The sequence below is a fragment of the Notothenia rossii genome (assembly GCF_949606895.1).
Source record: "Notothenia rossii genome assembly, chromosome: 7".
Taxonomy (NCBI): domain Eukaryota; kingdom Metazoa; phylum Chordata; class Actinopteri; order Perciformes; family Nototheniidae; genus Notothenia; species Notothenia rossii.
In genome coordinates, this window is record NC_136905.1 from 51,776,193 (window position 1) to 51,791,355 (window position 15,163).

The window sequence follows — 15,163 nt, forward strand, 5'->3', positions numbered from 1 at the left end:
CGTCAAAACACTGCTTCTTGAAAGACTCTTCTTTGCAGATGAAAAAATCCTTCGATTTGTCCCGATGCAGAGGATGTTTTGTTTGGAGATGCAGGTCCAATTTATTCATTTTCAAGCTTTCGTTACTGAGCACCTCTCCACATAAAACACACTGAGGCCGCTCCTCTCCATTTCTAACAGCTTTTGTGAAGCCAACGTTTAAAAACTCCTCTTTGTATCGTCTTTTTGCCATCATGTACGATCGGGATTAATCAACAGACAATAAACTTTCGCGGGGGACGCGTCAGAGCTGATACAAATACAATCTTTTATTTTTAGTTTATTTGTATTTAGAAAATTAAATCATTCGATATACAATGCTATATTGCATAATTTCATTTTCAAAATAAAAAATAAAATCCAAAAATTATAAAAAAAAATATTTGCAAAGCAGCCTTCAGCTCTGACGCTGTGTGTGTGTAGCAATGCATTTAACTGGCGACCCAATCAAAACGGGTCCGCGACCTATTTTGGGTCGCGACCCTGAGTTTGGGAAAGGCTGCTCTAAAAGATATATAAAAATAAAAAAACTCTTAAAGAATAATTTGTTCATATGAGGAAAATATTGAATAATATGTTCTACCCTCAGTGTGTTTTTAGGGTTATTTAATAGTTTCCTCTTTCTTTCTTTATAAATTCACCAATTGATTAATTCATGGCTAATAAATCTTTTTTCTCGTTGGTGAATAAGTGTGTTTGTGTAAACTCACTCACTCCCATTTTCCTTCTCTCCCCCTCTGGTTGTCAAGCCACGACCCCCTCACGTTCTGCCGGACCATGCCAACTCCTCCGACCTGTCTTCTCCTCCGTCCACCTTCTCCTCAGTCCATCTGCTCTTGGATCCTTCCACTGTAACTCTTTTGAGTGGCCCAACTGCTTTGCTTTTCATCTCCTCCTTTACAGTCTCTACTTTGTTGCATGGAGGGCGTATTCTGCTCTCATGTCCCACACTCTGCTCTTGTGTCCAAATCTTGTGGCTCAGCTTGGAACTTCATCTCCTGTGGGGGACCGATGAGAGTGTGCCTTTTTATGTCACCTGTAGTTCTGGATTCCTCAGGTGGAGATGGTTCTGGATAAAGTCTTGTCATTGTTGGTTCAGCTCTGGTTCTCTGTCTGTTCGATGGAGAAGGAGGAGTCTTCCGTGGTGAGGTCTTTTGTCTGCTTGGAAGTTGGGGTCGTAGCGTTCTGACAGGCGGAGAGATAGAGAGAGAGAGAGATCTCGGGACGCATTATCTATAGTTAATTCTAACACACTGAAGTAAAATAAATCCAATCTTTCCCACTCTATTTTCATAACCATACCATCTTTCTTTGATGTTAAATGTCATCTAAGCCCAGCTAATGTCTTCTAATAATTGAACCATATCCCTAAACATTGTTTTCACCCACTGTAACATGTTTACTCCAATTAACTCTTTCAGGAAACCACTTTCTTCCATAAATTTAAATACCTAGATGTTTCAAGCACCACGTATTTCATACACTATAAAAGAATGTCTCCATATTTTCTCCATCACTTTAAATCTCACTGTTATTTAGAACATAAGTAACTTTTGTGACTGGACATATCTGCAATGTCGCCACTATCTGCTAGGAAATTTTGTTCATAGAGTTTGTACGTACAAAGCTGTACTTGTGGGTTAGTAGCCTGTTTCTACTGTAATCATTTTCAATAATTCTACTCAGGTCACCGGTCGGTTGTTCATAAACTTAACAGGGGGTGTTTCTGGTACAGACTAAAACATGGATCCAGTGTATTTAGAGATTCCCCTAATCTGTTAATCCCCATCACTTACATATCCCGATCACTTAAACCCATCTCATCATTTGATACAAGAACTGCATATAAGGGGGGTGAATCATCTTGATTATAACCGCCTCACCTTTGGGAACGAGTATTTCTAACTCCTCCTCTTGTTGCTCAGCTGATCTTTTGGCTCTGGGGATAAGTGAAAGTCTCTGAAACTCAGCTGGAGTCTTGTTAGTGATGTGGGCATTCTCTATGAGTGAACTAATGGTTCCATGTTTTACTTGATATTGTACTCCCCATCCAACCAACAAGGTGCCAAGTGTAATGAGCACAATCAACAATGCTATTCTGACTCTTATCCCTAGGGGACCCCACAATTGGTTTGGCTTTGTTCTCGTCATCATCTCTATTTTATCCCTGCTTGTGTCCGTTACAAAATTTAAATAATGAGTACAAAAATAACATACAACAAATTGGACTCTTTTTCAGATGTAAAACAAAAAATAGGTTTTCACTTTAATGTACAATCTATAAAAATCTATAGACAATTTGTCTTTTGAGCTGTTTCTATCTTTATCTTATTTCTATTTATTGTTTTGTTCCAGCTCTGCCAAATCAGTCCTAACTCCCAATAATGTTCTGGAAGTTGCCAGTGAAGGGTGACAATGAGTGAGGTGGTGTCAATTTGCTCCTTTTTCTTTACCTTTAAACCGGAGCGCGTGAAGTTTGTTACAACTTTTCACGCTTCCGTCCACCGGGGATGAGCCCACTGTCTTTTGTGAACTTTCACCCTCACCCATTCACCTGGCCGAACAGGAGTCTCTTCTGGTGTCTCGTCTGGTATCTCTGTAGCTTTCCTAGCCTGTGTAGACAAAACTTGCATAATATTACTCAGAGTTCTGACATATTCATCCATTTCTATTTTTCTAATATCTAAAACTGGACCACTCCCTCCTTGGAGAAGGTCCAAGCTTTGGCATACCTCTTGTTGTTATGAGACCTATGGTTAACTACATATTATTATTTATTAACTACAACGTCACTGAAATCAACATATCTGTATAATCATGACACTCCCTCCTTTGAGCATAAAATGCTCAATTAATATTGCAATGATTACCCTATTATGAACAGGACATGTAAAACCCATAACGTTGCATTAAATAAATATAACTTCTCCGTGTACCATTAAGACGTACAAAAATATCGTATGATGTATGGCTTTCTGATGGTATAAATGCATATTCACTAAAAGATCTGCCATTAGCACAAAAAATAGTTTACTTGTTTCAATAATGGCTTTTGTCATGGTATTGTGCATCATCGTTGCTGCGAAAAACAATACCCCTGGTTCCGCTAATGCGTCTCAATAATTCTAGGATTAGAGGATTGGTTGACACTGCTGGACTAAATTATGATAAAATAATATTTCTCCAAACTGGAGGGAAAATATGAACTATTCTCACAGTGTTATGTTATTTAATCTGCAGCTCATGCCTTAAAACAGATACTTCAGACCGATTATAAAATTGTGTTTATGAGAAAAATGTAATCTGACTCCATAAATCACATAATTGTTTGATTAAAAACTGCACTTCTGGCTAAGAATAAATGAAGTTCCCCTTTAAACACAGCCCCGGTCTTCGGACAGGGTCTATCTATGTACTGGCTGGAAAATGTTGGGCAAGTCTCTGTCGCTCCGTCACAGTTCTCCCACTAACAGTCACTCTAGTTCTGCTGGGTTCTTGTTGACTTCTTCACTGGTTTGAGACAAGCGACCCTATCGGACCCCTCCCTTTGTAGCCAGACTTCACCACAGCAGAATCGAGTTTCTGTTTTCAGGTCTGGACAGCTTCACGTCAGGTGTATCGCCACCCCTTGCATATTTTGGGTGGAAGCCCGTCTTCTTGACCTCACTAGTTGTGTGGACACAATAGTTTTCTGTGTGGGGGAACAACATCACTCGTAATGTATTTTCCTTCTCATAATTACAAAAATTAGTCTGCTAAATGTTCTACTCTGCTATTTCTAATCTGTGGATGCTCTGTGTAAATGCAATATTCTACTCACTATCTTTTAAATAACATTCAACCTCTCCCTCCTGTGGTGACATATGTGGCTCTACGTAGCTGGATTTCAAGATACTCTAGTACTGAAGATGCATCACCTGATGGTCTGGTCCTCTAAGCTTCCTCATTGTTGTGGATGATACCAGGCTGTCAGTGGAATTTGGTTCATGTTTGGAAATCCTGTACGTCTTTGACATCTCTGGGACCCCCTGCCTCCGTCGTCATCATGGAAACTGCATGGTGGGCCGTTGTTTGGTGCATGTGGTGGGTATTTCATTTGTTGTTGTTGACAATCTCTAGCCCAATGGCCCAGCTGATTGCATATGTAGCATCCCTCGAACCGGATAACTTTTCCTCTGCCTCTGCCTCCTCGGAAACCTCCTGGTTGTTGGTTCTCCATCTGATTCTCTGGCACTATCTGAGATTCAACTGTTTGAGATATCTGCATTGCATTCTCTGGTTCTTCCTGAGCTTGAATTGTTGGAGGAATCTGCCCTGCCTTCTCTGATGTAGCTGCCATTTGCCTTGCCGCTTTCTTGTTTTTATTAGCTTCGGTATCTTTCTCAGCCATTTGTATCTTCAAGAGTCTTAGTTGTAATGTTTTAATTTCTTCGTCTTTTTCCCTCTGGGTTGCTTGGTATTTCAATCCTCCTTCTCCAGCCGCTATCAGCGGTAGCATGAGTGTTGAGCAGTTCTTGAGTCTTCCAGCTTCAGTTACGGTTGTGGTGTCTGGAGAACCTTCGCCTTCTCTTCTCTTGAGTTGTGCTTCCATACTTTTGCTGAGGTCTTCCATCTTTCTGTTGAGCTCCTCTTCCATTCTTCTGCCGAGTTCTTCCATCTTTCTGTTGAGCTCCTCTTCCATTCTTATGCCTAGTTCTTCCAATCTTCTGTTGAGCTCACCAGATAGGAGTCTTACCTCATACTCCAAGTCTTTGACACGTGTAGCTGTGGGGAGACCGTCCAACTCCAATACTCCTCCTAAAACACCTAGAGTTGGAGCTTGTATTGGGGGTTGAAAGAAACTGTATTCTTCTGTCATGTAGGGAGGAGGCGCATCTGTCAGGCTTGGAAGGAGCTTTGAAGGTTGGATTACTGGAGCTTCTTCTGTCTTTTCTTTCTTATCTCCCTTTGCTGTGAGCTCTGCTCCTTGAGCCACATACATGCTGTTCGTTGATTCTTGGCTGACATATTTTAGATGGAATACCAGACTTGCAACTCTAGATTTTCTTTTTTCAGCTCTGTTCATAGCAATGTTTTCAGGTCCATACCAAGAGGGTTGTCCGGCTTTGATCCATGCTTTTTCCTGTTGTAGGTATTCAGCATTCTCATGTTCAACTACAGCTTTTCTATGGGCTTTCGTTGGTCCAGGCTGATCATCTGCTGGAAACAGTCCTCTTGTTTGCCACTTTTCCAACAGTTTCTCCATGTGGTTCCATGTCTTTTGTCTAAGATTTGGAACTGTTATAGCATCTGATCTGATTTTTATCCTTCCCTTGATATCTGCTGTTGAGCCTGGCTCTGCGTCTAGTCTCAACTTCGTTTGTTTTGGTGACATGTTCTCTAATTATTTATTAACTTATCAAAGATGAAGCACTAATCTTCTGACTAGCACCTTCGTTGCTGTTCGTCCGAACTTTAAATCTTTTTTTTTTTTTTTTTTAAGTTGCTCAAGGTTTTATTAATTTTAGAATAGAATATAATTTTTTTTTGTTTTGTTTATTTGGGTAAAATATTAATAAAGTTAATTATTATATAAAAATTATTCAAATTTAAAATATGAAATGTTAAAATAAAATTGTACCGTGTATGGTTTTGACTTTGAAATATGAATATGGTTCAAATCCAAATCTCCTGTGCAGTGCATACCGAAGTGTATGAAATTATGCAAATGTCTCAACTTGTGTTAGCTTCAATAAAGTGGTGTTTGAATATTCTACAGTCTAGGTTATGTTATTATGTAAAGTTTCTCATCTTATAATTAGAAACCACTTTGCAATTCTATTCTGGCGATCAAGCTTATGTTTATTTATAACACTTAAAATTAAACTTCAAAATGTTATTTAGTGTTTCCTCTATTAGTGCAACAATTCTGTACTACCAGCAGAATGCGCTATTGCAATTTACAGCTCAATTCACTAGGAATAGCTGTTGTAAAACTGACCTCTATTGGTAAAAAGAATGGTATTTTCCTTCTTAAAATGGGAAGAAAATTACACCTTGGTTAAACAACACAGCACGTAACCGCCAAAACACATTTGCAACCAGGAATATTTCAAACACCGCCAAAACACATTTGCCAGCAGAATTACATCAATAATCCGCCAATACACTTTTGCCAGCAGCAATACTTCAAAACTTTGAAAATACAACAATCCTTCCCTTTAATATCCAAAAATCGATTCAGCCTTCTAGTTCCAACTGTGACAAGAAGTATTATTCGTTCTTCACAAGATGGAGGTCAGGAAAATGCCTCATTGGAGTGAAACCAGCTGCATAAGAGCAAAGAAAGGAGTGCTTTGAATTTGCATTTCACGAAATGGCGATTGCCCTGTCTTTGTTTTTCCACATGTGGGGTGTAAACAAGATGGCACCCGATTATTTCGCACTCTGACCTGTAGACAAAGAGATTTGTCCATGCGGCTCTCAGGTGGGAGTTTAAACAATGGCGAGGTGATCTTTAAACGAACCGTAACAAAGTAAACCACTGGTGTGGTATTATAAACCCTGAAATCCAAGCCAAAACAACACTTAGTTTAAAATAACAACATTTCTATCTAGTTTACTATGAAAAAAATGGGCTTTATCTTATTGATATCATCACTTAAAGTTAGGAACCCTTACGCACAAGCTATAAACCTGTCCACGTAATAATTGACTTTATAGTCGACTATGGTTAACTGTTGCTATTTGGACACGCCAAACCAGGACCAATATGGAGACCTATCAGCAACTAATAATAGACCGTCGTCTTATTACTGCACTGCTGTCGTAATTACGATTACCGTAGCCCACCTGCAATATCTTGTTTAAAAACAGAACAGTTTTAACCACTGATAAAGGCTTAGACCTTAACCAAGCCTTTTCTCGAAAAGGACTTTCTTTAAAGCACTGACTTCGGTTACTTAACCCTGAGTTAATTCGCTATGCCCTGCTGGTTTTCACTTACTCGGCCCTTAACTGATTCGCTATGTCTCCAGATCTTAACAAAAATCGTCAAATGGGCTATATACCCTTACGTCATAGGCTAACTAACTACTAAGGTAACAAGAGACACCTACATGAAAACAGCAAGGCACCTATCCGAAGTACAATGTCCACACACATTTATATTTAAAATTCAACACCCACACATGGTTAATAGCATGCAGGGTTAATGGAACAAAAGAAAGTGTGAACTCACCCTGCTTGTGACAAAACAACGCCTCGTGGTTTTTGAGTGATTATTTTATCAATTTGGGTTGTTTTAACATTAAAATGCACAGCTATTTTCAGGATCCGCCGGCTGCCGTCAAACACACAAATCTAACATTGCCTAGTTTAACTAGTGAAGAATCTTTGTCATAACAGGCATTTTCGTACCGATACTTTGAGCTCTTGTGTCTCGAATGGCTGCAAGCGTCTCCAGGAAACAGCGGGATCACGTCGGGGAGCTCACCAGATTGTAAACTGTGTTCGTTATTCTCCCGTCCAGGAGAGAAGCTTTAAAAGGAGACTAAATGGAGTCTCTGTGAAAGTTCAATTGGGTACTTTAATTAAAAAAGGCGCGGGTTTGTCACAAGCATGATATTGTTCAGTAAGAAAAACAGCTGTGATCTGCTCTTCGTGAGGGAAGAGAAGAGTCCCGATCCCTCGTCCGGTGCTCTTATATATATCCTCTGCTGGCTCCTCCCCGCCAGCCGGCTCGCCTCGTCTCCAATGTCCGTTGTTGCATTTAAACAGAGGATTGGTTCTTTTCACATTCAATATGCTTAACACGCCTTTTCTCCTCATATTCTCTTTCATCACTTTTCATGTAACACATTCTAAACGCTGTAATCAATACTCAAAAAAATACTTCTCGGCTCGTTTGGTTTCCGGTCATTCCGGATGTTGTCACATGCTACTCTCGTCTGTAAACAATAATGTATTCAAATAAACTGTACCTTCATTTAATATTCAGCATGGTAGTATCTCGACATCTATAGTTGTAGTGTTAAATCAGTAGGCTTCGGTTTGCGCCACTCCATATCATTTCGCTACTAAATTCACCTCTTTAGGAAATTGTAAATTTACCACATGCTAACTGCCAACCGGAGATGAAAGAGTTTCAGAATAAAGCTTAACAGCTGGTTGTGCACAAGAATTTCTTGTTTTTCAGTGTAAAACTGCATTAAAACTGACGGCATGTTTAAACTACATTTCCCCATTAAAACATTGATTTTAATTTCTAACAGTAGCTGTTATCTGCACATTGTTAATCATGGGCAATGCATCCTTAAATTGTTTAACTTTGAGATGTTATACAATTGTACGGTACTCTGGAGAGCTTTTAAAGGTCAAAAAGGTAAAAAATAAACAGCATGATGGGATGTGCAGTGCTAGTAGAGAGAACCAAATATGTAAAGCACTTTTTTGTTAATGTATTATTTGCTTAATATGAGGAATAAAACAAAAATCCTCTGTCGTACCATATTGAAGTATCATTATTTTGCATCGTGTAGAATCGCATCGTATCGCCCCGTATCGCATAATGTTGAATCAAATCGTATCGAACTGTATCGCAACAGGGGTGAATCGTATCGTATCGCATCGCCTGGTGTTTCAAATGTATCGTTAATGTATCGTATCGTTGGCAACGTATCGAGATGCGCATCGCATCGGCCTCAGTGATGGAGATGCACATCCCTACTCCCCATATTAGTATTTCATTTTACTTTCTGTTTCATCTTATTCTATTTTAGATGTATATATTTGACTTATTCCTGCATGTTAGTTTTGTACCTACGTTGTTGGACTAGTTTCTTCTTGCACTATTTTATTTCTTCTTGTACTGTTTGTATGCTGCATTGTTGGAGGAGCCTGGGAGTTAAGATTGTCATTGGCAACAACTACGCTGTTGCTGTGCATATGACAATAACACCTTTGAATATTGAATGTTTGAAAACAGGAACATGGAATACACACACATACATTATAAAATATGAAATTAGGCCAATGTGCAAAACATGCAAAAAAAGGCAACCCTAATCTACCTAAACTGTAAAAAAAAGTCAAATTGATTATATGTTTATAAATGTTTATAAATGTTTACAGCAATCAAACTGATCGCTTCAATATTTGCAAAAGTCAATGGTATCCCCCACACTGGGTTATCATTGGAAAATGGAAGTTTGATAAGTGAACAAAATGTATTTATTTAAGTTTTGGCCTGCAATATAAATAGGACTCATATGTGAGATTGTGCGAGAGCTGTCACTGGCTTTATTTCTAGACTTTACTATCCATATGTGTAGGAGGGAAAGATGTGCTGGGTGAGGTCACTTGAGAAGACGTGTGTGGGGGCCGGAGTGTCTTCAGTGCGCTCTTTGTGCACCACAGAACGCATTGGAGACACAGTCTACTTGCATCTGTTCTGCTATTGTTTACTGCTATTTCATGTTATGTTGGATTTTTTTCATCAGCTGCGGTGCGCTCCACAACTGACCACGAGTGTCAGTACTATACTGTTTCAACCATCTCCTCTGCGCTCCGATGATGGGGAATGTGATTGCGAGACAGTGCTGATGAAATACTAAGTGGAATTTGATTTGAGATTTGAGTTGGCTTACTTCTTTTACAATTGAAAGATGCTTATGGAATTAGTTATGGCTCAAAAGCATATGCACAAATAACACTGATGGTTTGAATGTAGGATATTTAAGTAACGTGTGATATTAACTTAAATTAAATATGTGAGAGGTTATATGTATAATGATGCTTAGTGCTTATAACATGTATTTATACAATCTGGCTTCAATTCACCACCTCACCATCTGCATAGACAATTTCCCCTGTCACCATAATCTTCTGTCAATTAAAAAATATATATAGATTACAACTTTTGCATGGGAAGTGGCATACACCTCTTTCAAGCCCTGTTTTGTGCATACATAGCAGTTATAAATGAGACCCCAGCTCTTTAAAATGACTCTCTTTGTTGCTTTGAAATAAACAAGACAAATCAACACCACACATTGTATAACAGATAGTCAATATATGCATGAGTGACTCGTGCAGATAGTTATTAAATAAATGCAATCTCACCTGCAACCATCAGATTGTAGATGACCTCCACATTTTTGAGGCATGTCTTGGCGTATGTGGTCAACTGGGCATGCGTGGGCATCAACAACTTTGTTTTAGATGCCACCCTCATGATAGGGGGATACGCCAACAGCAGCAGGGGCTTCAAGCCAAGGGCATGCAACTTCTCCAGCTGGGAAAATAATTGTTGAGAGGTAGAGAGATCTATTAGATAAATACACAAAACTGTTGTTTACATTTGTTGAATTTATCTGCAAGCTTGCCCTGAAGTAGCATCAAAATAAATCATCTTCACTAATATCCTGGCATCATAATAAAAACAATGATTTGTTCATAATGTTTTGTTGAATACACTTGGGATTTTTAACTTATGAGACATTTCTTAAACTTCCTACACATAATAGTTAATTCTGTTTGAAAATCATTAATCATGAATTATAGCCTATTCTCATTAAAGGTAGGGTATGTAAGTTTGAGAAACCGGCTCGAGATACACTTTTTGTTATATTCCATGGAATGCTCTTAACACCCCGATAGCTATGGATATATCTGAAGTGTTTTGACAAAAAATCCATAAAAAAAATTCATCTGTGGAAGCCGTAGTACTGTAAAGAGCACGACCAATTATTTTAGCCGGCTCGGCTGTATAACTGGACGGACTACATGCCTGTCAGCCTTCCATGTGGCAGATTTTTTACGGCTGTGTATTTTCAAATCCTAGCGCACTCGAGCTGGTTTCTCAAATGTACATACCCTACCTTTAATGATACAATTAATACTGTGGATGTGAAGCAATACCAGTTAATTTATAATCCTCTGACAAAGTAATAAAACTACTTTTCACACTTTTGGTGAATGAGATAATTCTGTAAACTACTGTTACGGCTGCTGTTTCTGTCTGCTCGTTAATCTGTTTGGGATTGTTTGCAGCTGTGTGCATGTGTGTGATATGTAAATGAGCTGTGTGGTTGCCCCGACGTCATTGGCTGTCATCTCCTGGTCCTGCCCTCGCTGCATCCGAAGAGGTGATTGGATGAGACGTCATCCAATCGAAGTGCACAGCCGGCGCACACCTGCTGGGGAGGAGTACAAAGGCTGGGGACAACTGACACTCTGGAGGCTCTGTTGAGGAACAGACGCCTCTCGCTATTTGCTCTTTGTTCTGTGGTTAACTTGTGTGGTCTGTGTTTAGAGTGGTTAGTATTGTGTGACTGTTGCCTTTAGTTTAGCTGTGTTTGTATAGATTCTTTGGTTAGTTGTACCACTTTTAAAGTGAGGTTTTGTTTCGTTCTTTATATTAGTATTTATTTTCCCAGTATGCGTTTAGACTCACTTTTTAGAGTCCTCCCTTAGTTTGGTTGCCCATTTAAACTTGCGCCTTTGTGGCCTCTATTGTTTGTTATTTAAACCAGTGTTTTTGGCTCTTTTGTTTGTTTCAGGCTGTTTGCCTGCCGTTTTGTTCACCTGTTGTGCATTAAAACAACTTAGAACTTTTACCAATCCCATGCTGGTTGTGTTGCTTCCCTTTGATTCCCCTAGCTCAGAAGGGAACGTAATACATGGGGGCTCGTCCGCGATCAATAACTAATTCCTGGGGTTATAGGTGGTTTTTTTTCATAGCTAGAAACAATTTGGTGGACTTTGTAAGCAGTTCACCTGAGTATGGCAACTTTTGATTTGGAGTCGTTTTTGGTCTGTCCTTCTCATGAGCAGTTAGTTCAGTGTCGTAGAAATGACTTATATGAGATAGCGCAACATTTCGGTCTCCCAGTAGCAAAACAATTATTTAAAAAAGAGTTGAAGGCTCTGGTGGTGGATGAGTTGGTGGAAAGGGGTTTTCTGGTGCTGCCTGCACAAGCTGAGCTCACTGTGCCAAATGTCCGTGCTAAAGGAGAGGGTAGTGACAGCGAGGGGAGCGAGCAGTGTAAAGCACCGTCTGCGTCGCCTCGCTATAGTCCACCGTCTCTTGGTAGTCCTGATTCCTGGGAAGGGAATCAACTGAAGGTCCGTCTCGCCCGTCTCCAGCTGGAGGCAGCGGATAAAGAGCGGAGCAGGCAGACACAGTTACAGCTAGAGGTGCGGAAACTAGAAATTGAGGCAGATAAGGAAGTCCGGATTCGGATACGTCAGCTGGAGCTAGACTCCCAACTGCGCGCATCCGGTGCTTTTGACTCTGCCGGAGGAAACTTGCCATCTCCACCTCCTCCACCTGCCTTTGACGTGAGTAACAATATTTTGTTAGTGCCAACATTCCGTGAGACTGAGGTGGATGCCTATTTTAGTGCATTCGAGCGCATTGCTACAGCGCTGCAGTGGCCGGCTGAAGTTTGGGCGCTGATGGTAACGTGCAAATTATTTGGAAAAGCTCAGGGAGCAGTTGCAGCTCTTACGTTGGAGGACAGTCTAGATTACGCCGTGGTGAAGGTTGCCATCCTCTGAGTATACAAACTCGTTCCTGAAGCTTACCGGCAAAAGTTTAGAGACCTTAGGAAGGATCCTAACCAAACTCATGTGGAGTTTGCCAGAGTAAAAGGGATGTGGGTTGATTAGTGGATTGCCTCAGGTAAAGCTAAGGATTATTCTTCTCTGAGGGAATTAATCATGTTGGAGGAGTTTAAGAAGTGTTTGCCTGATTGCATTGCTGGGTACGTGAACGAACAAAGGGTAAACTCTCTCTCTGCTGCTGCTGTGTTAGCTGATGAGTATGTGCTGACGCATACAACTGTGTTTTCCCCTGTCTTTACTGACAGATCCCGCCGTGTGTTAGCCGCACCATCTACTGAACCGTTGAATGTGTGTAATGTAACCAGAGGGGAGAGGGAGTGCTTTTACTGTCACAAACCTGGACATGTCATCGCCAATTGCGCAGCTCTGAAGCATAAGGAACAGCGGCAGAAAATGTCCCCGCCAAACGGTATTGGCCTGATCACCCATACCCGTGCACAGGCGAGTAAAAGTGTTCCTGATGTCTCATTATCTGAGTCTGTGATTGTGCCTGTGCTTTCAGATGAAGCTGCGTCCGGGGAGAAGCCAGGAATTGTGGCTCCCCCTCCTCCTCGTGAGGATGTCGACACGCGCAACACGCCGGCTCAGACAAGCCTCTAGACTTCTCGACACTCCCGGTAACCTGAGAGCGTCAGCTCGTGTATCGGATCTTAGTGTTAGTTTTGGCTCTACAACATGTTAAGATTGATGTTGGACCCAGCCTTTGGCCAATTGTGATGTGTAAATGTTACGATCCATTCATATTCTGCCCCAGCGTGTCCAAGCACAACCAGCGTCTCCTGCAATAGGCTCTGATTGTGCGGGACTACAACAGTAGACACCCGTCATTAAAGGGTTCAGAGAATGTGTTGGCCGATGCTTTGTCCAGGTTGGTTTTGTGATGTTAGTGTTTTAGGTTGAGGTTGTGATGTTAGTGTGTGTTATTAGTTAGGTTTGTTTAGTGATGTTAGAATGTGTGTTCTTAGGAGTTCGTTGGTGTGTTTAGTTCACAAAACCTGTGGGTTTGTGTTTAAGGGGGGGGGAGTCTTACGGCTGCTGTTTCTGTCTGCTCGTTAATCTGTTTGGGATTGTTTGCAGCTGTGTGCATGTGTGTGATATGTAAATGAGCTGTGTGGTTGCCCCGACGTCATTGGCTGTCATCTCCTGGTCCTGCCCTCGCTGCATCCGAAGAGGTGATTGGATGAGACGTCATCCAATCGAAGTGCACAGCCGGCGCACACCTGCTGGGGAGGAGTACAAAGGCTGGGGACAACTGACACTCTGGAGGCTCTGTTGAGGAACAGACGCCTCTCGTTATTTGCTCTTTGTTCTGTGGTTAACTTGTGTGGTCTGTGTTTAGAGTGGTTAGTATTGTTTAGCTGTGTTTTGTATAGATTATTTGGTTAGTTGTACCACTTTTTAAAGTGAGGTTTTGTTTCGTTCTTTATATTAGTATTTATTTTCCCAGTATGCGTTTAGACTCACTTTTTAGAGTCCTCCCTTAGTTTGGTTGCCCATTTAAACTTGCGCCTTTGTGGCCTCTATTGTTTGTTATTTAAACCGGTGTTTTTGGCTCTTTTGTTTGTTTCAGGCTGTTTGCCTGCCGTTTTGTTCACCTGTTGTGCATTAAAACAACTTAGAACTTTTACCAATCCCATTCTGGTTGTGTTGCTTCCCTTTGATTCCCCTAGCTCAGAAGGGAACGTAATAACTAAATACCAGAATGGCGGCGTCATCAATAACGTGGGACTTGATTCGTTTTTTTGTCATTGATGACAACCACTGCTGCTGCTGGCTTTGGAATTTTTCTATTTTCTTTTTCAGTCTCACATTTTTGGGCTGTGTATAGTTACATACTGGGCAGATTTTATTACCACAGTAAATACTTTGCCTACAGCTTGGGCAGGTCTTTTTTTGGGACCCTCCAGCCATTTGTAGGAGTGAGAGAGTGAGTGATTAAAAGAGAAGGTGAGAGAGTGATTGAAAGAGAAAGTGAGAGAGTGATAGAAAGAGAGACAGTGAGAGAGAGAGAGTGGCTCTTAAAAGTGCTGTTGGTTTTATGTGTGTGTGTGTGGATATGTGTGTGTTGGTGATATAGAGTTGTAAAACAGGAAAAATAAAAACATGATTAGGATTATTTAGAATAACAGTAACATCTGTGCATTACTCTATTATGCAATAATAATTTAGTATAATTTATACTGTGCATATTGTTATATTATGAGGGACATGGCATACAAAAAATACAGACACAATATACAAACAATACACAAAATGAAGAGTGCAATAATAATTAATCTGTGCATTACTCTATTATGCAATAATAATTTAGTATAATTTATATATCTTATATCTTCTACATATTTTAATTGTACAATGTAACAATCCCAATGTCCCCACTGGCCAGTCAAATCCTCTGGAAAAACTCCAGGTCCACATTTCTGTTCCACTCCATCGCCGATTCCACTATTACAACTCTGTGTTGAAAGCTGTCTTTACAACACATGGGCAAATACAAGCATTTAAACAGGCACCTCCA

General features: G+C 40.4%; 1 protein-coding gene across 3 annotated transcripts; it reads left to right on the forward strand.

The window, feature by feature from the left end:
* Positions 1-11,275: 11,275 nt before the first annotated feature.
* On the forward strand, positions 11,276-14,564 carry LOC307045983 (uncharacterized protein). Of its 3 annotated transcripts, XM_079692072.1 has the most exons (3): positions 11,276-12,360; positions 13,148-13,262; positions 13,723-14,564. In XM_079692072.1, exons 1-3 carry the CDS (start codon positions 11,803-11,805, stop codon positions 13,749-13,751), a joined length of 702 nt encoding a protein of 233 aa, XP_079548198.1. In that variant the 5' UTR covers positions 11,276-11,802; the 3' UTR covers positions 13,752-14,564. The 3 variants fall into 3 exon arrangements, 1 of the variants encoding a protein (XP_079548198.1); XR_013810038.1 differs by having other exon boundaries at positions 11,276-13,054; positions 13,148-14,564; XR_013810039.1 differs by having other exon boundaries at positions 12,891-14,564.
* Positions 14,565-15,163: the final 599 nt, after the last annotated feature.

Coding starts and splice junctions, on each gene's coding strand:
- LOC307045983 (XM_079692072.1), top strand. CDS start 11,803: ATGGCAACTTTTGATTTGGAGTCGTTTTTGGTCTGTCCTTCTCATGAG. Junction 12,361..13,147: donor CTCCTCCACCTGCCTTTGAC/GTGAGTAACAAT, acceptor CTGTGCTTTCAG/ATGAAGCTGCGTCCGGGGAG. Junction 13,263..13,722: donor TAGACTTCTCGACACTCCCG/GTAACCTGAGAG, acceptor GATTGTTTGCAG/CTGTGTGCATGTGTGTGATA.